The 27,960-nt window shown below is 44.4% G+C and overlaps 2 protein-coding genes across 4 annotated transcripts; both read right to left on the bottom strand.

Annotated features, from left to right (window-relative positions):
* Positions 1-5,649: 5,649 nt before the first annotated feature.
* On the bottom strand, positions 5,650-7,994 carry LOC117346401 (heat shock 70 kDa protein). The gene has a single exon (XM_033915901.1). The coding sequence runs from the start codon at positions 7,837-7,839 to the stop codon at positions 5,899-5,901; it is 1,941 nt and encodes a 646-aa protein (XP_033771792.1). The 5' UTR covers positions 7,840-7,994; the 3' UTR covers positions 5,650-5,898.
* A 528-nt stretch (positions 7,995-8,522) lies between these two features.
* Positions 8,523-27,958, bottom strand: GTF2H4 (general transcription factor IIH subunit 4). Of its 3 annotated transcripts, none has more exons than XM_033915903.1 (15): positions 27,682-27,958; positions 26,847-26,940; positions 24,941-25,075; positions 22,024-22,128; positions 21,758-21,889; positions 21,366-21,462; positions 20,379-20,467; positions 18,203-18,311; positions 17,380-17,448; positions 17,155-17,238; positions 16,903-17,035; positions 15,401-15,531; positions 14,309-14,356; positions 12,144-12,222; positions 8,523-10,173 (listed from the first exon to the last, which is right to left on the bottom strand). In XM_033915903.1, the coding sequence occupies exons 3-15, from the start codon at positions 25,057-25,059 to the stop codon at positions 10,001-10,003; spliced, it is 1,368 nt and encodes a 455-aa protein (XP_033771794.1). In that variant the 5' UTR covers positions 25,060-25,075; positions 26,847-26,940; positions 27,682-27,958; the 3' UTR covers positions 8,523-10,000. The 3 variants fall into 3 exon arrangements, with proteins under 3 accessions (XP_033771794.1, XP_033771793.1, XP_033771796.1); XM_033915902.1 differs by having other exon boundaries at positions 27,690-27,958; XM_033915905.1 differs by having other exon boundaries at positions 27,753-27,958.
* Positions 27,959-27,960: the final 2 nt, after the last annotated feature.

Here is a 27,960-nt window from a genome sequence, read left to right as displayed (position 1 = left end):
TTACACACCGAGCAAAGAATTCTATAAAAGATATGTGCACCTTATAGAATCAAGCTTAGTGCCGGCATGCATCATAACTTTTAGGCACACCCAGTGGCATAGCAAAGGTGAGAGGTGCCAGGGGTGGTAGTGCCCCTTCCTGCTCTCTTCTCTGCCCTCCCCGCTCCTTCTCCACCCCCTGCCGCACGCACCCCTTCCCTACCCCATACCTCTTTTAACTTCCCCGGCGCAAGCAGCATCACCAACTCGCTGCCCGCGTTGGCGTCAGCTCTCCCTCTGACGTCACTTCCTGAGCATAGGACCTGGAAGTGACATCAGAGGGAGAGCTGACGCTAGCGTGAGCAGCGAAGAGATAGAGGTATGGTGGTGGAAAATGAAGGCGTGCGCACTGTGGGGGGGGGGAGGAATGGGAAGGAGTGGGGCAGAGAGTAAGAGGGGTACTGGCGCCAACAAAACGGTGCCCGGGGCGAACCGCCTCCCCCATCCCCCATTTAGTACACCACTGGGCACACCTATTTTAAGCCAAGGAAATCTTGGCCTAAATGCCTGCCCCTAAGTTATACGCACATCGGCGCATAGGCGAAAAACTTGCGCATAACTTAAAAACCGTGCCTAGGATCCACCCCCTTCTAGGTATACGCATTAGATATGATGCCTAACACTTTCTGCTGTGCGCCTACCAAGTTCTGTACGCAACTTTCAATTAACTCCAATTAGTATCAGTTATGAGATGTTAATTGACAATTCGGCACTAATTAAGCCTCTTAATCAAGTTGAGCTACACACTGATATACATGGCCAACTTTCAATGCCATGTACAGAATTTGTCTGTAAGTTTATAGTATATAGGGGTGTAAGTCACTTTTGCATGTAACTTCACGTTAGCGCCAAGTAGCTTTTAATGCTGATAATGGGAAATGAATGCCAATTTAGCTCCAATTACCATATTTTTATGCATATAACATGCCCAAATTGTCAATCCACATATGTAAAACTAAACTGGTATAATGTAGCCCAGGCATATAATTGTTATAGTGATTTATTTTTCTAAGATGAGCTAATTGCTACACTAACATTTGTTTATTATAGGCTTTTCATTTACGTTCCTGCGGGCACAAAACCTAAAACGAAAAAAGCCTTACAAACGCGTTCATTTTGCAATGAGCACTTCTTAGTAAAAATACACCGGTTTAGTGCGCCCATGCATATGGCGCGCAGCGGTGTGTGTGAGTTTTGTATAAATATGTGTAACATGCGCATGATGGGCTGGCTTCTGTATATGATGCCTAAAAAAATCAGTGCTGACTAGTACAACGCGATTCTGTAAAAGTTACACGCACCTTATAGAATCACGCTTAGTGACAATGTGTCGACTGCGCCTATGTTATGCGGTGATCCATAACTTTTTGGAACATCTGCGATCTACCCCTGGCCACCCCCCCCCTTTTAAATTCACGCACTGGATGTGGTAACATAGTATCCTTATTTCCCCTGACCTGATATGACTGGGATGGGGGAGTATATGATGGTACAACAAAGAAAAATGGGGAGATCCAATGATCCACAGTGAAAACAATCCACCGATGTAAACATCTGGATACAGATGTTCTGGAGATAATTTATTGAACACTGACATATAAAACCATGAAAATTAAATTAAAAAAGTACAATGATAAAAATACTGTGACAAAAATCCAACTGGACCCTACATGGTCCGTGTTTCGACGAACACGCCTTCCTCAGGGGTCCAATGGTTTGCAAACTCACATATAAAGAATTGGACTGAAAACAGTCTATTGTCTTTAAACATGTGAGCAAAGAACACCGCAGACAAGCTGAAGGAGCAAAAAAATGCCCATCTGCAGTAACCATTATCTCTCTCCTTATTGGCTGAGGCTCTTAACATTTGCATCTCCTCTTCCTATAGGCTAAGGCTCTTTACCCCTGCATTGTGAGGTCATAGGGCTTTATGGTTATAGAAACATGATGGCAGATAAAGGTCAAATGGCTCATCTAGTCTGCCCAACAAAGAAAAATGAGGAGACCCGATGATCCACAGTGAAAACAATCCACCGATGAAAACAAAAACCAAAAACTGTGGATACAGATGTTCTGGAGATAATTTATTATACACTGACATATAAAACCATGAAAATTCAATTAAAAAGGTACAATGATAAAAAATACAGTGATAAAAATCCAACCAGACCCTACACGGTCCATGTTTCGGCGAACACGCCTTCATCAGGGGTCCAATGGTTTGCAACCTCACATAGCATTTTTTTTGCTACTTCAGTTTGTCTGCGGTGTTCTTTGCTCACACGTTTAAAGACAATAGACTGTTTTCAGTCCAATTCTTTATATGTGAGGTTGCAAACCATTGGACCCCTGAGGAAGGCGTGTTCGCTGAAACACGGACCATGTAGGGTCCTGTTGGATTTTTATCACAGTATTTTTTATCATTGTACTTTTTTAATTGAATTTTCATGGTTTTAATATGTCAGTGTTTAATAAATTATCTCCAGAACATCTGTATCCAGTTTTTGGTTTTATCGGAGTATATGATGGTAACATGACTAGTTAGAATAAGAAATTGCATTTAATCTGTAGGATAACTATGGCAAATTGCAACCTGTATATTATATAATTGGTATTAAACCCCTTGTATGTATCAAGTTAGAATAATAACTGATATTGAAAATTGTACTGTAGTTATAGCAAATCATAACCTTTTAACTGTTTATTGTTTATGTTTGACCTGTAACCCGTTCTGAGCTCTTTAGGGACAAAGGGATAGAAAATGAAATAATTTTTATGTATTTATTCAATTTTCTATACTGTTCTCCCAGGGGAGCTTAGAAGAATTTACATGAGTTTATTCAGGTACTCAAGCATTTTTCCCTGTCTGTCCCAGTGGGCTCACAATCTTTCTAATGTACCTGGGGCAATGGGGGGATTAAGTGACTTTCCCAGGGTCACAAGGAGCAGGGTGGGTTCAAACCTACCACCTCAGGGTGCTGAGGTTGTAGCTTTAACTACTGTGCCACATGAAGTGTAGTGGCTGGGGGGGGGGGGAGTGAGTGCATCAGCATTTCAATTGTGTTTGATGTGGAATGGGTATTACCAGGAGTGGATTTACAAGCAGGTTGTTTACAATGTGTCCTTTGAACCCAGCCTGCAATGCTTCAAATACCACCAGATTTCATCTCGCAGAGAGGCTGGGGGAGGGGGGCACAGGGGTCTGGAGATTCGTAGGTGGGGGAACAGGCGGCTGCTATGGTTGGAGAGGTTTGCTGCAGTAAGGCAATGCTATCAGCTAAAAACTACTGAAAAAGTTGCAAAGAGTGCAAGGGGCCCTGGCCTTATGGTAGAGAGAGCTCTAAGATGTGAGGAGAGGCAGAGCTGGGAAAGAATGCTGCTGCCAGCAGAGAAGGGGAGGGCACTAGCCCCATAGTACCAAGGTCCATATGAAAGGACATTTGGGGGCTCTTACCTTTGGAGTGGGCCCCTGTTGTGCCATGGCAGATTGATACTTTTGAGTTTTGGAGTGCCTTGGTTTATGCTCCGGGGTTGTGTGCACCTGACAAAGTCAGAGGAGAAGGGGCTGGAGCAAGGATCCATGCTCTGTTGGCCATGTTCCATCTCCTGCTTGTCTGCAGCAAAACCACTTTTCTGAAGTACAACCAAAGCATTTTACCTTATCTCTCCCTAGTGGGACGATGGATAATGGATTGCAAAGCTCAGTTTGGCTTTTGAAAGCTAGTGAAATGTGTGACATTGTTCCAATGAAAATGTACTTTATTTTTCTTTTGTTGTTATAGAAACATGACGGCAGATAAAGGCCAAATGGTCCATCTAGTTTGCCCATCCACAGTAACCATTATTTCGTTCTCTCTCTGAAAACTCTGCATGCATTCTTCCGGAAGCTAATGTCATGCGACTAGTTGACTTGTCTGGTCTACATAAGCACAGGAGAGAACACATCCTAATCTCCTTATGCCAGTCACACTACAGAAACAGGGTGTGTAACAAATATATTTTTAACCAGTGATCTTGGATTCATACAGCAGACACTCAAACCTTTGAGATGCTTTTTGGTATTTAAGAGCACTGATGTACTAAACATGGATATTGTATATAAGTGCAAATGGCAGAATACACTTACAGCTTAATGATGCTAGTTCTCCTGAACTAGTGTATCATGCTGCCTCTCGCCATATGCAAATCCCACCTAAAAACCTTTCTGAGATACTTGTAATATTGGAAGTAGCCTACCCATTATTACCATGTGGCCTTGAACAAAACTTTTCCTTAAGTGTTTTATTTGGCTCTCTCTCTCTTACATAGTAGATGACGACATGGTCCATCCAGTCTGCCCAACCTTACCCCTCTCTTTAAATTACTGATTTAATTTAAATTTTCCTCCTTAGCTATTTCTGGGCTAGAACTCAAAACTCTGCCCAGTACTGTGTTTTAGGTTCCATCTATTGAATACTCCATCAAAGCTCATTTCAGCCCATCAAAACCAGCCCAGCTGTCGAAGTTCTCCCCAACCCATCCTCAACCAAACGGACAGATACAGACACTGATCGTGCAAAGTCTGCCCAGTACTGGCCTTAGTTCTTCAATATTTAGCATTATTTTCTAATTCAAGATCCTCCGAGTTCATCTCACGCTTTTTTGAACTCACCGTTTTCTTAAACTATACTGTAAACGACACAGAGCAGAACACTCTTATAGGGCTGGTCCAGGGTATCTATGTTCTTGGAAAACCTGACAGCCCAAGGCTCTACCGCCTGTAGTCCAGCTTCTTCCTTTCACCTCCATACCCAACCACCAGGTCTCAAGTATCCCTCTTCTTCCCCAGGGTGCCATACTCCCTGTCTTTCCCTAATCTTCCCACAAGTGGACAATTCTCCTTTTCCAATCCTTAACCCCAGCCTCTCCCTCCTCTACTCCCACTTCTGCTGCCCTACCTCTGTCCAGACAAACAGGGAACACCCCTACAGGGTCAAAGTCTGAAAAAAAGTAGGACAGCAACGGACACAGGATGGTAGGGAAAGTTTGTAAATGCTGCTCTTTAGTCCCACCTAGAGGCAGGGCCAGTCATGTTCTTTTATGCATATCTCTACAGAGGTCTTCAGTTTCAGTGTAGAATATAGAAAAGATTAAGAAGTAGTGTAGCTGTCTGCTATCAGCTCAGGAAGCAACATGTATTTTAACAGGGTAAGATAAAAACAACCATATTTTATTTTATTTTTGAAACCCCAGTTTAAAAACACTACACATACCTCTTTAAGGAAAACAGATGGTATAAATCAGTGGTTCTTAAGCCTGTCCCAGTCATTTGGGTTTTCAAGATATGAATATGCATGAGGCAGATTTGCATACCTGTCACTTGTTATATGGAAATCTGCCTCAAGCGTATTTATTAGGGACCTCTCGAAAACCCAGTGGTTGGGGGTCCCCCGGGACAGGTTTAAGAACCGCTGGTATACAGTAAGTCAATAAACCCAAGTGACAAGGTTCGAACCCCAATAGAAGCCTCTAATTTGTAACAAATGCATGTTTTCAGATACAAAAACATACGTTCAGTCTCCACTATATCCAGACACTTATTTTATGCTTTTAAAAACCTTAAATATTAAAAATACAGTGTGAAAAAATTCTCACAGATTCCAGGATCAAAATTTTAAAGGTTTTATTAATGCGATTTGAAATAATTTCTTTTAACATTAATAAAGCAGATAGTGTAGAAAACAATTGAATAGAAAAAAATGTGTGCAAATGAGAACTTTAATACACAGTATCAAATCATATAAAACCTAAATACAATAGATGTCATCATAAATTAAGTATCAAAACAGAAATCAGTCCCTATAATGTCCATCAGCCTGTTCAATCTACTTCCTCAATTGTGGGGCCAGTGTTGGAGGTACCTTGGCGGGATTGAGCCCCACAGCTGGTTGGCATGCCTCCTGGCATCCCACCTTGACCCTGGTACAGTTTGGCAATGATGGGGTTACACACCCTCTCCAGCTCCTTCTGTTGGTGCTCATACTCCTCCTTCTCAGCCAGCTGGTTGCTCTCCAACCAGGAGATGGTCTGGTTGCATTTTTCAACAATGATCCTTTTGTCCTCCTCACTAATCTTGCTCTTCAGAGTCTCATCATCCACTGTGCTTTTCAGGTTGAAGGCATAGGACTCCAGGGAGTTCTTGGCAGAGATTTTTCCCCTCTGGGCATCATCATCAGCTTTGTACTTCTCTGCATCCTGCACCATCTTCTCGATCTCTTCTTTGCTCAGCCGGCCCTTATCATTGGTGATTGTGATTTTGTTTTGCTTGCCTGTACTCTTGTCCACAGCAGAAACGTTCAGGATGCCATTAGCATCAATGTCAAAAGTGACTTCAACCTGTGGAACACCACGGGGAGCAGGTGGGATTCCAGACAATTCAAACTTCCCCAACAGGTTGTTGTCCTTGGTCATGGCTCTTTCACCTTCATAAACCTGGATCAGGACACCAGGCTGATTATCTGAATAGGTAGTGAAGGTCTGAGTCTGCTTGGTTGGGATGGTAGAGTTGCGCTTAATGATGGTGGTCATCACTCCTCCTGCTGTCTCCAGACCCAAGGACAATGGTGCCACATCCAAGAGGAGCAGATCCTGCACATTTTCAGACTTGTCCCCCATCAGGATAGCTCCTTGTACAGCTGCACCATATGCCACAGCTTCATCAGGATTAATGCTTTTGTTAAGCTCACGGCCATTGAAGAAATCTTGCAGCAGCTTCTGGATTTTAGGAATGCGGGTCGAACCCCCAACCAGCACAATGTCATGGATCTGAGCTTTGTCCATCTTAGCATCTCGCAAGGCTTTTTCCACTGGCTCTAGAGTTCCTCTGAAAAGGTCAGCACATAGCTCCTCAAAGCGAGCCCTGGTGATGGCGGTGTAGAAATCAATTCCTTCATAGAGGGAGTCAATTTCAATGCTGGCCTGGGTGCTGGATGACAGGGTTCTCTTGGCTCTCTCACAGGCTGTTCTCAGCCTCCTGATTGCCCTCTTGTTCTGACTAATGTCTTTCTTTTGCTTTCTCTTGAACTCCTCCATAAAGTGATTCACCATGCGGTTATCAAAGTCCTCACCACCCAGATGAGTGTCTCCCGCTGTGGCTTTCACCTCAAAGATCCCATCATCGATAGTCAAAATGGAGACGTCAAAGGTGCCACCGCCTAAGTCAAAGATGAGGACGTTGCGCTCTCCTCGGCTACCCTTGTCTAGGCCGTAGGCAATGGCAGCTGCAGTGGGCTCATTGATGATCCTCAGCACATTCAGTCCGGCTATCACCCCAGCATCTTTGGTGGCCTGGCGCTGGGAGTCATTGAAATAGGCTGGCACAGTGATAACAGCATTGGCTACTGGGTGCCCCAGATAAGCCTCAGCAGTCTCTTTCATCTTGGTCAGCACCATGGAAGAAATCTCTTCTGGGAAGAAAGTCTTCATCTCTCCTTTGTACTCCACCTGCACCTTGGGCTTGCCCCCGTCGCTCACCACCTGGAAGGGCCAGTGCTTCATGTCAGATTGTACCACCTTGTCCTCAAATTTCCTGCCAATCAGCCTCTTGGCATCGAAGACGGTGTTCTGGGGGTTCATGGCCACCTGGTTCTTGGCGGCATCTCCGATCAGCCTCTCGGTGTCAGTGAAGGCCACGTAGCTGGGGGTGGTCCGGTTGCCCTGGTCGTTGGCAATGATCTCCACCTTGCCATGCTGGAAGACCCCAACGCAGGAATAGGTGGTGCCCAGGTCGATGCCGATTGCTACTCCCTTAGATGCAGACATCTCGGTTCTCTCAATGCGTCTGAAGTCTGAATCGCAAGTTGCTGAAAATCTGTTCAGGAGCTTCGTTAGCTTTTTCTCGCCTTTTTCCGTTCAGCGTCTATCATTGACTGCTGGTTTCTCACCCTGTGCTCCTCTATTTATACTGCCGGCGCTGCCTTAAACAAACAGACGCCAATGGAGAGGGCGGAGCTTGGTTAGCGAAACAACCCCGCCTACAGACGCCTCTCGCGGCTGAAAATACCGGCCAATCGGGACGCAGCATTCCCAGATACCCTGGCAACCATCAACAGTTAAGGCGAGTGCTGTGTGCACTGGCCAATCAGAGTTGCGCAGAGACGGTCCCATCCCTTCCCTTCTGGAACCATCTGTAATCTTTAGCCAATCGTAGCTCGGTAGAGGCGGGCGCCTACAGCCCCGTTCTGGAAGTTTCAAGAAGCATCTCTAGAGTTTCGCCAATCGGTGCTCGGCGGAGGCGGGCAGGGCCTGCCTCCCTTCTGGAAGTGTCTCTGCCCATTAGCCACTCAGAGCTGGGTAGAGGCGGTCTCCTCCATCCTTCTGGAAGTTTCAGGCAGCGTCTCTAACTTTTAGCCAATCAGAGCTGGGTAGAGGCGCTCGCCTCAATCCTCCTGGAAATTTCAGGAAGCGTCTCTGCCTTTCAGCCAATCACTGACTAGCGCTCCCGCTTTTGAAGTGTCAGAACGGTCTGTGACTTTTGGCGGGAGTTAAGTGTTGAGTTCTGCAGTGGTTCTTGCCTCAGGCTCGAGCTTAGACTGTTTTTCAGAGGATTTCAGCCTCTCTGGCCCCAGGAAATCAGTCACTGTCTTGGAAAGAGGCAGTTTTGTTTTTTTTTTTAAATTAAAGTTCCTGTATCTTTATTGAAATTTTTTTACAAGACAATCCTGAATAATTAAACGTTGCTACTACTTTTACAGTAATTCTTACTGCCCAAGTTTTGCACATTCCTTTAATGCCTGCAATGAACCTGGGAGGGCTAGAATGAACTGAATTCTTTCTGTAGGCTCTGGCTGTAAGAGGATTACCCTCTGCTGCCAGTGATATAGAGAAAGGATGTGGGGTGTACAAAGGTCACTATAGAGGAGACCTCTAGCCTTTGTGTGTGCATCCTATGGCTCAGGTTCAATCCCAGTGCCACTCCTTGTGACTCTGGGCAAGATGGGCTGGTAAACTGACAGACTTCTGGTATATTTAAAAAAAGAAAAATTAAGGTCTGAGTTAAACAATGCCAAGGGTCAATTTTGAGCTGGAGTTTGGCCACCCCTGCCTCTGATGCACTTACTGCTCACTCAGGGTTTAGGGTTACCATATCCAAAGCAAAAAAAAAAAAATCCTGCCCCATCCTCATCCATCCATGACTCTTATTTCCTGCCAGGTCTGGAGGGTCTCTGCGCATACGTGAATGCGTGTGACATCATCCGTACATGCTCAGAAACTGTGGGTTTTGGAAAGTCCGTCCAGGTTTTCCCAGACATCTGGTAACCCTACTTAGGGTCAATCCTGGGAGTAGGAGGATGCATCCCAGCACTGCCACCCTAAGACTTGGCTAACGAAACCTACCAACTACTCAGGCTGTGCTCCTATATGACATGTAAAAAGAGAGATCTATCTTCTCTCAGGGCTATGAGCTTGCTCTGTGTAATACAGGAGACTTGTCTCTTGCTGAGCCATGATACAAACTTATATTACAATACAGAGTTAAAATACACATGTACCATTAATTAGAGACATATTCCAAGGTCTCTTTTTATTTAACCCTTTTCAGAACTATTTACAATCTGGCCCTTTGCTGGAGTGTTAAAAAAGGTCAGATACAACCAAGGGAAGGGGATGAACTAGGGCCAGATTTCTCACCCATGTCAGGGGCTCAAATGCTACAGTCTCACAAGTAGCATCGAGCACACACTCCCTTGTGGCCTCTCTTTCTTGTGAAATTGTCTTATTGCTCTTCAAGACTGCTGGAAGGATGCTTCTTCCCCCTCTGCCTCGTACGGCAGTCTTCTTGCTGTCAGAATTATCCAGCGCGATTAGCTTGTACAGGCCCATATTATTTGGGGCAGAGGATGAGGTAAGGGGGAGTTGAGCTGTATTGTCCTTCCAGATCAGGTTCCAACATGAGCCCCCCTCCTCCAAACATAAAGGACTCTCAGGAACTCTGCTTCTGGCGCTTCCAGAAGCGTTTGACGTCGGCATGACCCCCGGGAGTCACCACCATCAACCTCTTGCTGGGGTTCTCAAAGACCAGGACCCCCAGGTCTCGAGCATAATTCCTCAAGAGCTCAAAGTCTACCTGAGATAGGAACTGATTATACAAAACACCTGGGCAGGAGAGATGGAAATTAAAGAGATGCCAAAAGAATAAAGTTAGAAGTAGCATTAAATAGGAAAATCCTCCCTCTTGCCTCTTCTCCCCTCCCCAATATGTACACAACTTACTAATCTTATATATAGCAGTATATAGCATTGGCCAAACACTTTGCATGCTCTATCTGGCTTTCTTATACATAAAAGGATGCTAACTTTAGGTGCAGTGATACATGTGGGAAAGAGGAACCCAAATTATAGCTACATGAACTAGGATTCCACATTAGGAGTCACCACCACCAGGAAAAGGATCTAGGTGTCATAATTGAGGATACACTGAAATCCTCAGTTCAGTGTGTGGCGGCAGCTAAGAAAGCAAATAGAAAGTTATCAGGCAAAGAACGAAAAATAAAAATAAGAATGTTATAATCCCTTGTATCGCTCCATGGTGAAGTCACACCTTGAATACTGTGTGCAATTCTGATCAGTGCATTTTCAAAAAGATAGAGCAGAATTAGAAAAGGTACAGAGAAGGGTGACAAAAATTATAAAAAGGATTTGGCTAAAGCAGCTAGGTTTCTTCAGCCTGGTGATGAGACAGCTCAGGAGAGATATGATAGAGGTCTATAAAATACAGTACATGTGAATTGCTTGTTTATTCTTTCCAAAAAATACTAGGACTATAGGGGACATGCAATGAAGCTACTAAAATAGTAGATTTAAAACAAACCAGAGAAAATATTTCTTCACAAAATGTGTAATTAAACTCTGGAATGCGTTGCCAGAGAATGTGGTGAAATCAGTCAGCTTAGCAGGGTTTAAAAAAGATTTGGCTGATTTCCTAAGAGAAGCCCATAGGCTATTATTGAGATGTCTTGGGGGAAATCCTAGGATAAGCAGCATAAAATCTGTTTTACTATTTGGGATCTAGCTAGGTACTTGGGACCTCAGTTGGCCACTGCTGGAAACAGGATACTGGGCTTGATGGACATGTGGTCTGTCCCAGTATGACAACTCTTACATTCTTATGTGCCTAAATTCTGGGCACTAAATTAGTACTCTATAAAGGCAAATTTGCGTGCCTAATTATAGAATGCCAGCTTAAGTTGGCAATAATGCACCTAGATTTAAAATGTGATCACTTGCTCTATAGAAGCTACATATGGGTGAGCCTAAAAGCAGCAGTCATGGGCCTAACTGACAGTACTCAATAAAGCGAGCATTTAAATAGAACATCTATTTGCATTACACACTAGAACCCTTACCTGCCTCACTGCCATTTAACCCCAATTTGGTGTGTAGCTTCCATTTCAGTACTTTACTGTATATACTCAAATATAAGTCGAGACCCCCATAAAAGGAAAAAAAAAAAAAAAAAAAAAAAAAAAAAAGTTGACTCGAATATAAGACGGGGGCTTAATATTCAAGTGCCCTGCCAGGATCTGCACCCTGTCCCCAATCCCTCACTGCCCTGTACCATCTCCCTCCAATGCCTTTCAGGCCTCCACCTGGCCTGCGGCAGGATCCGGCAGTCCAGGATTTGAGGGATCCCCGTCTCCCGTCAAATCCAAAACCCCCTCCCATCTCTTCGGTGACCTCACAGTGGGCAGGACAGGAGGAATCCCTTCTGCCTCCTGTGCCTGCCAAAATTGACATCCACACCTCCCTCCCACCTCCCCCATGTACCTTTCAGGCAGGGGGGTTTGGATTCAGCCAGGACGGGAGACAGGTCTTGCGGCAGGCCCTGTGGAGGCCTGCAACAGGGAGGAGGGCGGGTAGGCAATGACCTGAATATAAGCAGAGACCCCCATTTTGGGCCCTTTTTTGGGCCCAAAAATGTCAGCTTATATTCGAGTGTATACGGTATATAGCATAAGCGGGGGGGGGGGGGGGGGGGGAATAGCTCTCCTGAAGATACACGCCAGCAGCAGTATCCCTTGACCTCATTTCCAAGTACAAGTTAAGCTGCAACTCTTGCTGCGCACCTTCTGAAAAGCATAGTCGGTCTTTCTCCAGCTCCCAGAGGCGGATCTGGTCCGTGATGGTGGGGGGAAGCACTGGGGTCTGCAGAGGACAAAGAGAGCGAGAATGAGATGACTTCACCTGGGAAGGAATCAGGGTGGCAGGGAGAAAAAGGGGGCAGAAATGAACCAATTCAAATGCTGGCAATCCCCTCCCCCTTCATACCCTTGAAAGTGTACAGAATTAATCCTTGGTGTGTCTAGATCTTAAAGGCAAACCCACCCAAAGATATTAGCTTGGAGAAAGTGGTACTGTCGGATCATCATCAGAACTTCATAGAGAAGTTTCTCATGAAGGAAGCTCTATACAAAGCTTACCTTCTGATAATCCAATTTAGCTAAAGAGGGAAGTTATATTTTTGATTTTACAATATATTTCCTCATTCAAGTGTACATTTTCACCACTACTGGAATTGCTGTTAGTAGATTTTGAAGGCAACACAATAAACTTAAGCACATTTATCTGGTTTTAAAAAAGGTTTGGACAAATTCCTGGTGTCTTCTCTCACTTACCTTGGGCTTTAAATTAAAGGTTTTTGTTAACAATATACCATGTGATCTACAAACACTGCAATAAAGTATACGCTTGCATTCTGACAAATATCTATAGAGAACAAAACAGCATATTTGCTACTGATATCTGTTTGCAAAGACAATATCGAACGTCCACTTTTTAAGGTATAAAATTGTAAAATTCTTAACCCCACACTATTGTGTGGCTGACATATTGAAGGGTGGCTTCTGAATTTGGCCCCTCAAAGCGGGGGTTTGGAACAAGGCAGGATAATCTCCAAGGTAGGGAGAACGAGAGGGCACTCTCTAAAGTTAAAAGTGGATAGATTCCGTACAAACGTAAGGAAGTTCTTCTTCACCCAGAGAGTGGTAGAAAACTGGAACGCTCTTCCGTAGTCTGTTATAGGGGAAAACACCCTCCAGGGATTCAAGACAAAGTTGGACAAGTTCCTGCTAAACCGGAACGTACCCAGGTAAGGCTGGACTCAGTTAGAGCACTGGTCTTTGACCAAAGGGCTGCCGCGTGAGCGGACTGCTGGGAACGATGGACCAGCAGCGCCAATTCTTATGTTCTTATGTAAGAGGGATTCTCGTGTGTTATACCTGCAAAATGGTACTCCAAACCTCATCAATCACCCTTAACGCCCCCTCTCCGGAATTACCTGGCCACACGCCCGCCCCTCTCCCCCTTCATTGATCGCTGTCTTCCAGCTCACTTACCCTCCTCCTTCTTCATCAGCCAAGTTCGGCTAAAGTTGTTGTAAATCCAATAAATCATGGTAAATCGGCCCGTTCGGCCCTTCCCCCCCCCCCTTTATTGACCGCTTTCCTCCTTCTCTACTTCCCACTCCCTCTTCTTCAGCCATGTTCGGCAGAAGGTGTTCTAAATCCAATACATTGTTTGTATACCCAATACATTGCCTGTAAACCCAAAACATTGTTTGTAAATCGGCATGTCAATGCGGATCCTAATGTAATTATTGTGAACCGCCTAGAACTCGATGGGCATGGCGGTATATAAGAATAAAATTATTATTATTATTATTATTAACATCCCTAAAATCATCAAGTAATATTCCCAAACCCAGCTATCTAATAATCCTAACTTATGTCCTATGCCGGTGGTCTCCAATCTTTTTTATGTAAAGGGCCACATTGTGTATAAAAGAAAGCTCCGAGGACCACCCAAAAATGTCAAGTTTACACATACTACTAATTTTGTAAACTGCCTTGAGCTGCTTGTTCAGATTGGTTATTAAAACATTGAAATTAATATCAATATTGATTCTACAACACTTCACTTTATTTTGGATTGTCAACAGTAGCAAATCCATAAATGAGACACCGAGTAATGGACTTAAGAGATTGTAAGCAGTTATTATATAAAGTAGACAAGATTGAAATTAATGTATTTCCAGGATTTGAAGACCATTTTAGCCAACTGTTTGAGGGCCGCAATGGAGGACTTTGGGGCCACGTATTGGAGACCATTGACTCATGCCAACAGCCTCTCACCCTGTGGCTCTGAGTGCAACCCCTTCCCCCTCCCACAAAAAAAACAACAACCCAACCACAGGTAATATAATGAAACGGCCATAGAGACCAGAACCGCTCACCTGCTTCAGCATTACTGGATGGGCCCGGGTTCTCAGGAAGTGGATCACCTACAGGTGTAACCAACAGGTCAAAGGTTACAAGTCGCTCTCACTCCACTCATTCTCCCTGCTTTGTCCTTGCAAATAATAGTCTCTCTCCACCCCCACTCATCACTCCAATAATCCACCTCCCTAACTCTGAAAGGAAGAGACACACCTCAAAAACCTGCTCCACCGCTTCAATGATATCATCAGCTTGCACTGAGGAGCTTAACATTTCATTCTTATTTTAAATGTAAAGATATTCTGAAATTGTAGATCAACTGCTAATAAAAAAAAAACACCTGTCCCAGTATGTCTGATGTCCTTTATAAATTTAAGAGTGGCAGGGGGGATATTGTCTCTCCTCCCTGAGATACAAACCTCAGCATAAGAAAAAAGAAGCTAAGGACATTCAAAGCGGTGAGCACTGGAGGATTACGTGACTTTCCCAGGGTCACAAGGAGCAGCACTGGGATTTGATTTCATAGCCTCTGGGTGCAGAGGCACAAGCAGCAGCTCTACCAGTGAGCCACACCTTCCCACCAGAAGGGCTGATAAAGGACTCCTGGAAGAGAATTGAACACCAAAACTTTGCACTACCAGAATCTTATTACCTTCAGCCTTTCTGTAGTTTATAAAAAACTAAAATTCGCTGATTATAATTGACAATTGTTATTAATTGGTATATGGGTGGGAGGGGGGGCTTCTTATATAAGAATTTATTTGAAGTAACATAAATTGGTATCTGGGAGGGTGGGATGGGTTTCTTTATATAATTATTTATTTGGAATAATATAAATAAGAATGTCAAGTGATGATTTAAGGTCTTTCTGATTGGTTGTTGTACACTTGTTGTAATTTTTTGAAAATGAATAAAGATATTTAAAAAAAAACAAAAAACTAAAATTTTTGAAAATTGAGCACACGCTACACTTTCCTAATAAAATTATGTAAGAACTTTCCTCCCCCCACCCAGGAGAAATCTAAAAACGTTGGAGCACCGATGCTGAACTCCTCCACAGCCAAATCTGTTGCTTTCTCCTTCCCTGCTGCTGCCTCCTGGGTATTCACCTGCTCAGCTGTGATCCCATTGGCGATGGCTTGCTGAATACTTTCCCTCGTCAAGTGAGCCACCACCAGATTGGGGAAGCGATACAGCATCTCCGAAAAGAGGGCGATCAATGCGATCTGCAGCTCCGACTCTGGGGAAAAAAAGGTGCACGACGTGAGAAAGAGAGCAAAACAGAAGGAAGCAATCCAACTGGTCTGCAGTGAGAAGTCAGGCAATGAAAACCAAAGGAAAAAAAACTGCAGAGATGATCTGCAATGCGCAGGATCTTTTACTGAAGTAAATGCAACGTGGTGATCCCAATGTTGGTTCTCATATGTGAAGAAGCAGGACCTGACACGGTCCGTGTTTCAGAGAAGTATGCCTTCTTCGGAGGTCCGGAATGGATAAAATCTCACTCGTGGAGAACCAAGGGCATCAAAACAGGGTGCAACAAATCAAGAATGTAGTAGCAGGACAGAATTTCACGGCACTTGATTTGTTGCACCCTGTTTTGATGCCATGGTTCTCCACGAGTGAGATGTTATCCATTCCGGACCCCTGAAGAAGGTGTGCTTCTCCGAAACACGGACCGTGTCGGGTTCTGCATCTTCATATACGAGAACCAACATTGGGATCACCACGTTGGATTTACTTCAGTAAAAGATCCTGCGCTTTGTACATGGTCTCTGCAGCCTTTTCCTTTGGTTTTCATTGCATGAGAAAGAAAGAGCATAAGAACATAAGAAGTTGCCTCCGCTGCGGCAGACCAGAGGTCCATCTAGCCCAGCGGTCCACTCCCGCGGCGGCCCATCAGGCCTATTGCCTGAGCAGTGGTCCCTGACTATCCCTATAACCTACCTCTACTCCTATCTGTACTCCTCAATCCCTTTATCCTCTAGGAACCTGTCCAAACCTTCTTTGAAGCCCTGTAATGTGCTCCGGTCTATCACAGCCTCCGAAAGCGCGTTCCATGTATCCACCACCCTCTGGGTGAAAAAGAACTTCCTAGCGTTTGTTCTAAACCTGCCCCCTTTCAATTTCTCCGAGTGCCCCCTTGTACTTGTGGTTCCCCATAATTTGAAAAATCTGTCCCTGTCTACTTTTTCTATGCCCTTCAGGATCTTGAAGGTTTCTATCATGTCTCCTCTAAGTCTCCGCTTTTCCAGGGAGAAAAGCCCCAGCTTTTTCAGTCTGTCAGTATATGAGAGGTCCTCCATACCCTTTATTAGCTTAGTTGCTCTTCTCTGGACTCTCTGAAGTACCGCCATGTCCTTCTTGAGGTACGGCGACCAGTACTGGACACAGTACTCCAGGTGCGGGCGCATCATTGCACGATACAGTGGCAGGATGACTTCCTTTGTCCTGGTCGTGATACCCTTTTTAATGATACCCAACATTTTGTTTGCTTTCCTTGAGGCTGTGGCGCAGAGTGCTAAAGAGAGACCTCCCAGGGGAGGAGACGGCTTGTGAAGACACCCCACAACGGACAAGGAGAGAAGGTAAACAGCCTCCAATTCCTCACCTGTGTAGGCGTAGATCCTATAGTTAGTTTCCATGATTATGAAGCCCTGGTTGTGGATGTCCACCGAGGTACCGGAGATGCCAGATGCCAGATTAATGGCCAGTCGGGTGGGGTAGAACCGTCGTGACTTTCTCTGGGGGGAGGGAGGAAAGGTGCAGATTTCAAGATACGGCATGTGCAGCAGCAATGCAAACTTCCCTCAAAAACACAGATGTGACGAAGGCTGGCATTCTCTTATTCTCTTGTCTTTACCTTTCTCTGGAAGACCAGGCCAAACTCTCTAAGGTGCTGCAGGAAAGTGAGCAAAGAGTCCCCCATTCCTTCTACTGAGTAATCCTATGAGAAGGGGGTGAGAAAGAGAAACATTTGTTATTATGGATGCATATTCGTATACAATACTTATACCAAGACTTAACATGTCATGCATATAGTATACATCATGCAAGCTACAACACACAACTGAGGAGGGCTCCTCACCTTTCCAAGGGTGGAGAAGCTCAGCTGGAAGAGGAAGGAGAGAATTTCCACCAGGTCCATCCCACGAGACTATGGTTGATGGAGGGAGCATGAAGTGGGGTATAGGGAGAGACATAGAGAGGAGGGAAAGAGGGGTATAGGAAAAGACATAGAGAGGAGAGATATTATAAACAATTATGCAGGAGGCTACCTCTCCTTTCCCCACGCGCCATGAAACAAAGAGAACGCAGAGTCAACAGCCTTCCAAGCTTGGGGGGGGGGGATTCATGTTCTGAACTTCCCCAGGGGCACAGAGAAGGCACTTTCATGTTCCTGGCCCTCAACGATACAATACAACAAATGGAGGAGCATTTTTCAAGAGTGAAGCAGTTACATCTTTTGTCTGCAAATTTAAATCCCTGAACCTTCTAGAAAAGACTACTAAAGGAAGAAAATAACAGCATTCAACAGTAAAAGGCACAGCATGGATAAGAGAGGTTCAGTTCTTAAATGTAATCTGCTAGGTATCTCCTTCACCTCCCCCCCCAACCATCTGAGCTTTGTTCTGCACCTCCACTTAATTTTTCTTCCCTTCCCTCTGTCCCCTCACCTTCCCCTCCCCCCCGATGCTCTTTTTTTTTCTAACTCCTTTTCCCCTCTGCTCCCACAACAAGGGCCTCTCTTCTGCCCTTCTCTCTCCTTTTCAGAGTAAGCTGCTTCTTGTGAGTGTGCTGCTAGACCTGTGTGTGTGGGTGGGAGACGGTGGGCTGTGAGAGAGGAGTGGTTCACGATGAGAAGGAAGAAGCTGGAGTTGGGAAAGGAGGGGGGAGGGTGGCACACTCACCTCAGCAGACTTGAGGTACTGTAACATGAAGTACCAGAGCTGGGAGGATGTGTCCAGGAGCAGGAACTGAAAGCCGGCCGAGGAGATGCAGGGAGGCTCCCCGGGCTCACTGTGGTGAGAGAGAAGGGAGGGGGAATATCATAGAAAAGTGATTATGAGCTCCCCTCCCCCACTATGTGTGATACAGCACTGTTAAAAGGGAATCGCGTCCCTCGACTTAGAACTATTTGCATGCAGTCCCCCTTACACCAGGGATGCCGATTTTGGGCCTTCATGGCCACAATCAGTTGAGTTTTCAGGATTTCCATGCATTTTTATCTACAGAGACTGCCTTGACTGTATGCAAATAGATCTCAAACCCTATTATAATAGAGGGACTGGCGTATCAAAATACAATAAATAAATCCAAGCTCCAGTGAAGAATAATCTTACTTGTATTTTAACCACAATCAGTAATGGAGGAAAAGGCCTCAGAAGCCATAGGAAGCAAATGCTGCCACTTGGCTGTAGGAGAGAGCCACTGTACAGAACCATGGTGAGACCTCATCTGGAGTACTGTGTGCAATTCTGGAGGCCACATTACCGTAAAGATGTACTTCGAGTTGAGTCAGTCCAGCGAATGGCCACTAGAATGGTTTCCGGACTCAAGGGTCTCTCATACGAGGAAAGACTGGGCAAGTTGCAGCTCTACTCTCTAGAAGAGCGCAGGGAGAGGGGTGACAGGATTGAGACATTTAAGTACGTCACAGGTCGTGTCGAGGTGGAAAACGACATATTCTTTCCTAAGGGACCTTCAGTCACAAGGGGGCACCCGCTCAAGCTCAGAGGAGGGAGATTTGGTGGTGACACCAGGAAGTATTTCTTTACAGAAAGGGTGGTGGATCACTGGAACAAACTACCGGTGCAGGTGATCAAGGCCATTAGCGTGCTCGACTTTAAGACTAAATGGGACATCCACGTGGGATCTCTACGTGGGTCGAGCAGCACTCTGACTTAATGGGGTGGGACAGTAGAGTGGGCAGACTTGATGGGCTACAGCCCTTTTCTGCCGTCATCTTTCTATGTTTCTATACTAGCTCCTCTACTTGCTTCTGTCATTGGCCTTGAAAATCCTCTGGACGTCTAGACACAGCTGTTAATTTAAAGCAAACTACGACACCATTTTTTTTGTATTTCCAACATACAACTCGATATTGCTATCGCTAAAGTGCCCTGATGAAACGGTCGTTTCATGTGAAACGATGGCCACTGCCGGCTGCGAAGAGCAGTTTTAAGTCGTGCTGACTAAAGAAAGCTGACCCTGAATGACAGAGCGGGTTGTTATTCAGAGAAGCACTATTTCATATTTTTACATAGTTAACATAGTAAATGACGGCAGATAAAGACCCGAACGGTCCATCCAGTCTGCCCAACCATACACGCTCCATAAATTAATTTAATTGGTCCTTTTTCTTAAGAGATTTCTGGGCCAGAAATCCAGAGCCCTGCCCGTTTAATGTGCTTAGGTTCCATCTACTGGAGTCTCCGTCAAAGATCACTCCAGCCCATCTTAACCATCCCAGCCATTGAAGCCCTCCCCAGCCTGTCCTCAACTGAATGTTCATATACAGGCCGTGCAAGCCTGCCCAGTACTGGCCTTAGTTCCTTCAATGTATACCCATTATTTTCTGATTAGATATCCTCTGTTTATCCCACACTTGTTTAAACTCTGTCATCGTTTTCTTCTCCACCACCTCCTTCGGGAGTGCACTCTCTTTAAAGAATTTTGCTTGGTTTACTAATCCTAGCACAGTATTTATACCAATGTTGAATGAATGGTAACTTTGGAGGTTTTTCAAAGCTTTTCCTCTGTTACTGATTGTGGTTGGAATGCAAATAAGATTATTCTTCACTGGAGTTTGGATTTATTTATTGGAAATAGATCTCATGCATATTCATTATGGAAATCCTGACAAGCCCCGAGGGCTGCAACACAAATTCCCACGATGCCGGCCAGGCCTCCTCTTCAGTGTGCCACAGCCAGTGAGCTTCCAAGCCAGACCGTGCAATGGGAAATCCCTCTGGCACGTCTCAAGAAATGAGCCCAAGGTGTTTGATGTTTATCAGAGACGGTTTGTAAATAAATTCCCAGGATTCTCAGACATGGACTTAACTGGCTCTTCTGCATACTGCTCACCTCTTCATAAGGCCAGCTTGGATCAGGAGCTGCGCTAAGTCCTGGCTCACGGCAGCACTGGGAGAGCCTACCATGAAATGGAGGATCACCTGAAAGTGTGTTTGAGGGAGAGGGGAAGAAATGAAAGACAGAGTGACAGAATCATATCTGGATTTTTAGACTGATGACTGATATTTAGTTAAAAAAAAAAAAAAAAAAAAATATATATATATATATACATATACATATACGGGGTGCTCACAAAAACACTTCTTGATTTTAAATGGTTACAAAATCAAAACTTATTGGAATATGTTTATAAATAAGATGACAGCAATTACAAGTCCCCAAAAGCACGGTTAGCAAGATCTTACACAATCGCTTGCACTTTCACCCTTATAAGCTGCGATTGGTGCAGAAGTTACAGCCTTTAGACAATGCGACGTGACAAAATCACCAGGTGTTCCTCAAGTGACCCCCGAGATCACCGGACATTACTGTTTGTGACTGTTTCCTTTGGGGAATACGTGAAAGATAGTGTACGCACATCCGCTACCCGCAACTATGGGTGATCTGCAGGAACGCATCACTGAAGCTATCAACGCGATCACGCCAGATATGCTTTGGAGAGTCCGGTCCGAGCTCGATTATTGCATCGATGTTTGCCAAGTAACAGGTGGGGCGCACATCGAGTATTATGTAATTAACAGATACCACATGAAACTTTATGAGTTGATGAAACTGTAGTCTCAAAGGTGAAAGAATATTCCAATAAATTTTGGTTTTGTAACCTTTTAAAATCAAGGAGTGTTTTTGTGGGCACCCGGTATATAGAAAGACATGGAATATGTTGAAACTGTTAAAGTTTCTTCTTTAAGGTCACCTCAGAGACAGACAGATGAATAAAAACACAAGGCCACAAATATCAACCAAGTGAAAGCAGGAGGATGAAATCTCTTGAGCAATCAGGGGATGGAGAATCTTGTGATACGTGGACGGTTTTCATACCTCCCATCTCTCTTCAGCATACTTATCCAGCGAGGGCACGTCTCGGGCGTGCTTGTCTGGACCCAGAATACTGGTGTCGTCCGCCCACGCCTTTCCCCTGCCAAGAAATACATTCAAGAAATCTCATTCAACAAGGGGACGGTGGCAAAACTATCACTGAATACAATCCACACGCAACCCCACCACTCACAAAAGCAAAATATTGCCAAAAGAAAGAACACACTCCGAGCTTCATCTGCCATTGCCACCCTGCAGGACTTGCACTCATAAATAAAAAAGCAGCAGCAGCAGCAACTCATTACCTTTGCACAGAGACTCGATACCTAGGGGATAACACATGTTCCTCCTCTTTAGAGTCTGACAGGCCTGTGTGCAGAAAAAAGCCAACCTACCCTCCTAACAGTGCCACACGGAGATTTTCTTTGAAGATAGGGTTTAGGATGAGCCCCTGCAGCCCCCCTGGTAGCTGCTGGGTATGCCAGAGTCGCAGGCCAGACAGAACTTGGGTATTCTCCTCATGCTCCCTGCAACAGCAACAAACAGAAAATCTGTTACTCTTATCCCGAGTTTATGCTTGCCTGGAAATCAAAGGAGCGCTTTTATGACACTCTTACACTGAAAGAGATGCCTGTCCCCATAGCTCTACTCCTATACTCACTTCTGGTTCTCTTTCTTCACCCACAAGCCCACTGTGGCCTGTGGGAGGGGCTGGTCCAGGAAGAGCATTCGCATCACATAATTCTTGGCCAATCCCGGCAGTTCTCTGTAAATACCAAGCATCAAAACATCAGGGAAAGGGAGGGGTTGGAGCGCCTCCAGATTTTTCATAATTTCTCAGACCGCACAATCTATCTATGAGCGAGTCTCTTAAGCTTTTTTTTGGCAGGGCACCACTGCTACATCTCAAGGTTTGCTGACATTCTGCTCTTTTTTTTGTTACATGCCCTCAGCACTGCAACCTGCTATTAGCAGTAGCTCCAAACCACTTCAGCCACTCTGCCTGCCTGGACAAATCTAGTTGCCACATCTCAGAAAAGATATAGCAGAATTACAGTAAAATAGGTAAAGAGAATGAGAAAAGGGATAGGATGGTTTCCCTGTGAGGAAAGACAAAGACTAAAGCAGCTAGGGCTCTTCAGCCTGGAGAAGAAATGACTCAGCGGAGATACTATAGAGGTCTATAAAATACTGAGTGGAGTGGAACATAAGTTGCCATACTGGGACATACTGCAAGTCCATCAAGCCCAGTATCCTGCTTCCAACAGTGACCAACCCAGGTCACAAACCTGACAAAACCCAAAGAGTAAAACAGATTTTATGCTGCTTGTCCTAGGCATAAGCAGTGGATTTCCCCAAGTCCATTTTAATAATGGCCTATGGACATCTCTTTTAGGGAGTTATCCAAACCTTTTTTAAACCTGGCTAAGCTAACTGCTTTCACCACAGTCTCTGGCAACAAATTCCAGAGTTCAATTTACTCGTCGAGTGAAGAAATATTTTCTCTGGGTTGTTTTAAATCTACCACTTAGTAGCTTTTTTGCGTGTCCCCTAGTCCTGGTATTTTAGAAAAAGAGTAAACAAGCAATTCACATCTACCTGTTCTTATGAATCAAAGCTTTGCAAAGAAAAATTAACCTCAATTAACAGGAAATTGCATAATTTCACACAATGTTATTTTTGCTGTTTACATCATACAAGCTTAATCTTAATTCCATTCCCTTCTTTTATTTGAAGGAAAGGATGGGTTACAAAAATAAATATATAAGTAATAGCATCAAGTTAAATTTTAAAATACTATCATAATAACCCATTCACTAACCCCAAAAGCTTACTTCAGCCCCTGACACTCCCAAAGGGCCACCTGTCCCTACAGAGAGATGCTTAAGAACCACCCCAGATGATGCTGACAGGGCAGAGGGCGTACCATGGTCTACCAGTCAAACGCTTATTTATTTTTTAGTACAGTAAAACTTTGGTTTGCGAGCAGAATTTGTTCCGAAACGTGCTTGTAATCCAAAACACTCGTATATCAAAGCGAATTTCCCCATAAGAAATAATGGAAACTCCACCACCCAAAACCTTTGATACAAAATACTGTATATACTCGTATTGTAAGGCCTTGCATGTTTAGAACAGTCATTACGCTCCCGCAGTGTCAGAGAGGGTTCATAGACAACGGCGCGAAAGACAAAAGCGTGCGCCGACAATTGAGCGCAGCGCGCACCGCCGCGCCGCTCTAAATTACAGTTTTTAGGGGCTCCGACGGGGGGTTTTGTTGGGGAACCCCCCCAGTTTACTTAATAGACATCGCGCCGGCGTTATGGGGGGGTTTGGGGGGTTGTAACCCTCCACATTTTACTGTAAACTGAACTTTTTCCCTAAAAACAGGGAAAAAGTGAAGTTTTCAGTAAAATGTGGGGGGTTACAACCCCCCCACCCCCCACAACGCCCCCACAACGCAGCGCGATGTCTATTAAGTAAAGTGGGGGGTTCCCCCCCTACGCCCCCCCCGTCGGAGCGCTAAAAACAGTAATTTAGAGCGGTGCGGCGGCGCGCGCTGCGCTCAATTGTCTGGGCACGCCTTTGTCCCGGCGCGCTTTTGACCTGACACCGTCAGAGAGAGAAGAACCATCGTCTCAGTTGTGATGATGTGACGTGTGTATACTATTTGTACTTGTATTGCAAGACCTTGCTTGTATATCAAGTTAAAATTTAATAAAATGTTTTGCTTGTCTTGCAAAACACTTACAGAGCAAGTTACTTGCAATTCAAGGTTTTAACCCTTTCAGGACCAAGGGACATATTTGTCCCATAACTTTAAAATCCTATAAATTTTGATTGGGATAGTCTACAGTTCTAAATTTGATATGTACGGATTCCATATGATACTGCCTTTATGTAAACAAACTGGTTCCGACATTCATTCATTAGCGTCGTTGCTAGATTGATGAGAAGATTCACTTGCCACACTGTCCATAAGCCAGAAGTGTGATTTTTTTAAATAAAAATAATGATATTTCACAAAAAAAATCAATTTTTTGGCATCTGCAAGCTCTTTTTACCATAAAAATGCCGTCAAAACCACAAAAATTGGCCTACGATCCTTATGGTCCTGAAAGGGTTAATGTATTTATATACCACTTATAGCCTAAGTGGTTTTACATTCAGGTACTCAAGCATTTTTCCTTATCTGTCCTGGCAGGCTGACACTCTATCTAATGTACCTGGGGGCAATAGGGGATTAAGTGACTTGCCCAGAGTCACAAGGAGCAGCATAGGATTAGAACCCAGAACCCCGTGGTGCTGAGGCTATAGCTCTAACCACTGTGCCACATACTACCCTTATAGAATTCAGCAAGGCTGGAATAGGGCTGAATCCCAGGGCTCCTCCAAGATGTCACGTGGTCTTGGGTAGGTGGAATCTAACCTTGCAATTATGCAAGGCATTTCCTGATTCCCAGCTGTATTCTCATCCCTTTGTATTATGGGACACGTAGTCCATTCTCATCATGCACTCCTGTAGTTACATCAACCACTGAGGAGCATGAGGACACTGCCTGGGGTTCGCCACTCACCTGAAGACAGCCAGGCAGGTGGCTGGGTGGTTATAGAGCCGGTCGAGGATAGCTGGGGTCAGCTCCTGCAGAAACTCATGTAAGTTCTTGCACTTTAACTGCACTCTGTTCAGCTTCATCCTGCCCACATGAAAGCTGGAAATAAGGGAGAAGAGCAGGTCAGCAGGTGGAAGAATGGAACTTTAAATCTCAGCTGCCTGTGACAATGAATAGGGTCATTCCATGTCAAGTCCCCACTCCACCATCTCAGAATTTGCTGAAATATTTTCAGGGGATACGTTGGGACCTCTAATGAACATATCCAAAGTTTTGGGGCATGATCTCAACCAGGCCCAGAATTAAGAGGCCCCTTTAGTTGGACCACTTTTTTTGTGTCCGTGGAAGAGGTCGAGTGTGGACCCTCCTTGAAACTGGACCAGTTGACATGGAATTACCCAATAAGCAACGGAAGTAACTTAGTTTCTGAAAAGAGACTTATAGCCAGCTGTAGTTTTAGATTGTCCAGTCCCAGTGCAACCTGGGACACACACACAGTTTCTTCCATGTGTATTCGAAACTACAAGGAACCAAATTGTCTAAAGTCTAACTTCAGAAACCAAGTCACAGTACCTCAAGGTAGAAGGGATCTCCTGAGAACTTAGTCAAGACAGATTCACCTACAATTTGAAGGAAAAGTCATAGGCTGGGAAACATTTGGAGGCACATTTCTTTTGCTCCTTCTCATGTATAAAGAAACTTAGAAACATGATAGCAGATAAAGAACAAATGGCCTGTCCACTATCTCCTCCTCTCCCAAAGAGGATCTGCCTGTCCCACGCTTTCTTGAATTCATTACAGTACATTACATTTGTGATTTCTATTCCGCCTGTGCCTTGCGGTTCTAAGCGGATTACAGTTAAAAGAGATCAGATTCAGGACATTACCGAGAGAATTACATTACAACGATTTAAGTAAATTACAGACACAGTCTTTGTCTCCACCATCTCTACCGGGAGACTATTCCACGTATCTACCATCCTTTCTGTAAAAAAGGATTTCTTTATATTACTCCTGAGCCTATCATCTCTTAATTTCATCCTATGCACTCTCATTGCAGTTTCCTTTCAAATTAAAGAGACTCGACTCGTGTGCATTTACATCACATAGGTATTTAAACGTCTCTATCACATCTCCCCTCTCCCGCCTTTCCTACAAAGCATACATATTGAGATCTATTAAGTCTGTTCCCATATGTCTTATAACGAAAACCACGCACCATTTTAGTATCCTTCCTCTGGACTGAAGAGCTCGCAAGAGACAGGCTATTGAAAATATCAAGCCCTGACTCCTATTAGCAAAGCCATTATTAGTCAGAAAAACCTTTCTTAAAACCCCATTACACTGCTGATGGCACCTAATACATATGATGAGAATGTTTTTCTTATGTAACTCACGCAGAAGATTTATGATAGGAAAGACATAAATGTAATACAGGCAGTCCCCGAGTAACAGACACCCGACTTAAGTATGACTCGTACTTAAGAACACAGTTGCAACTTCATTTGATTTCACTGAGCAGTGTTTCCAGTGGTAAAGACTCCTACACTTCTCCTGTAGCAGATTCAGGAATGATGCATGGCCACATTAAGAACAGTGTGTGGTTGTGCATGCTGTACCTTAGAGGGAACACTGGTAAGGACAGTTGGCCCTTTTGTCAGCTGGAAGCAGAAGTAAGCAGCAAGAACTGTACAATCTACAAGTTCTAAGTTACATACAAATCCAACTTAAGAACAGCTTTAAAAACGTAACTCATTCTTAACCTGGGGACTGCCTGTAATGTGATAGAACTGAGCACTGTTAATAAGTTAGTTTGTAAGGAAGTCAGAATGGGCAATTTTTAATCTACAAGGAGGTTAGGACAACCTACCAGCTCAGCTAAGAAAGCAGTTCCTTCACCTCAATAGTAACAAGTCCTTTGGGATGAAAGGTTTGCAGAGTCACATCCTGTGTAGTTTTCTTTGCTAATAAAAGAATGAAACAGTTTGAAACTTTACAGCCTGTTCAAACAAAAAGTGAAATCTTTCCCTCCAAATCACAACATTTTGATTTGGTCTTTTTACTACTGTTAACAAAATTTTAAGTTTATATTGACTTATTCTTGGGTGAATCTCCTCATAAAGGTGGTTAATAAATAAATAAATCCAGCTGAAGTATGGGATGTGATGACATAGGGGCAGAAGGGGAAAAAAACAATTTGGATGTGGAGCACCCAGGCTTAGAAATTCCCAATTGTGAGAATCAGTTGTAAATGTTGCACCAGAGTGGGCCCCTGCACAGACTGGAATAGACTGGGGGGAAGGGGCTGAGGTGAATTAGTAAGCAAAGGAATTAAAAATCTGTGCCAAAGGCAGAAGTTTTAGCCACTCAACCTAAGCTCCCTCGATAAAGGGAAGGCAGGAAAATGATTTTGGAATTAACTTATGCACGTTAGCAGAAAACCAATAAGGTCAGGACTGGAGAAAATAAGCTAAGGAGAAAGGGATTGGGGTTTGTATAGCACCTTTTTGTAGTTTTACAACCACACTCAAAGCGGTTTACATATACAAGTACTTCAAGCATTTTCCCTCTCTGTCCCGACGGGCTCACAATCTATCTGATGTACCTGGGGCAATGGTGGGATTAAGTGATTTGCCCAGGGTCACAAGGGGCAGGGCGGGATTTGAACCCATAATCTCGGAGTGCAGAGGCTGTAGCTTTCTAACCATCATACCACGCTCTGCAGCAGGATTTATGTAGAGTCCTCGGGGTAATGGTGGGATCTTGATATTCATACCCTGTCCCACCACCTCGTCTCTTTCCACACCCCAAAGGTAGTTAAGGACGTGGGGATTTCTCAGCCGCTCTAGGAGCTCTCGGATCTGTGTGATCGGAGACCATTCAGACGGCCAAATCCTCAGTTTGTGACCGATTTTACCCCCTGCTCCCACCATGGGAACAGAGACCCGGAAGAGGCCATGCGTTCCAAGACTCGTTCTGGCTGA

This window comes from Geotrypetes seraphini, chromosome 12 (assembly GCF_902459505.1).
Source record: "Geotrypetes seraphini chromosome 12, aGeoSer1.1, whole genome shotgun sequence".
Classification (NCBI taxonomy): Eukaryota; Metazoa; Chordata; class Amphibia; order Gymnophiona; family Dermophiidae; genus Geotrypetes; species Geotrypetes seraphini.
The sequence above is the reverse complement of the archived record's forward strand: the minus strand, read 5'-3'. Positions and strand labels throughout refer to the sequence as shown.

What these genes read in the sequence shown, in the direction of transcription:
- LOC117346401 (XM_033915901.1), bottom strand. Translation starts at nt 7,839, where the DNA reads ATGTCTGCATCTAAGGGAGTAGCAATCGGCATCGACCTGGGCACCACC.
- GTF2H4 (XM_033915903.1), bottom strand. Translation starts at nt 25,059, where the DNA reads ATGAAGCTGAACAGAGTGCAGTTAAAGTGCAAGAACTTACATGAGTTT. An exon ending in CGTGTGGCACTGTTAGGAGG is followed by an intron (nt 21,463 to 21,757) that starts GTAGGTTGGCTT and finishes ATTTCTTGGCAG; the next exon opens with GGGAAAGGCGTGGGCGGACG. An exon ending in GCCTGGTCTTCCAGAGAAAG is followed by an intron (nt 17,036 to 17,154) that starts GTAAAGACAAGA and finishes CCCTCCCCCCAG; the next exon opens with AGAAAGTCACGACGGTTCTA.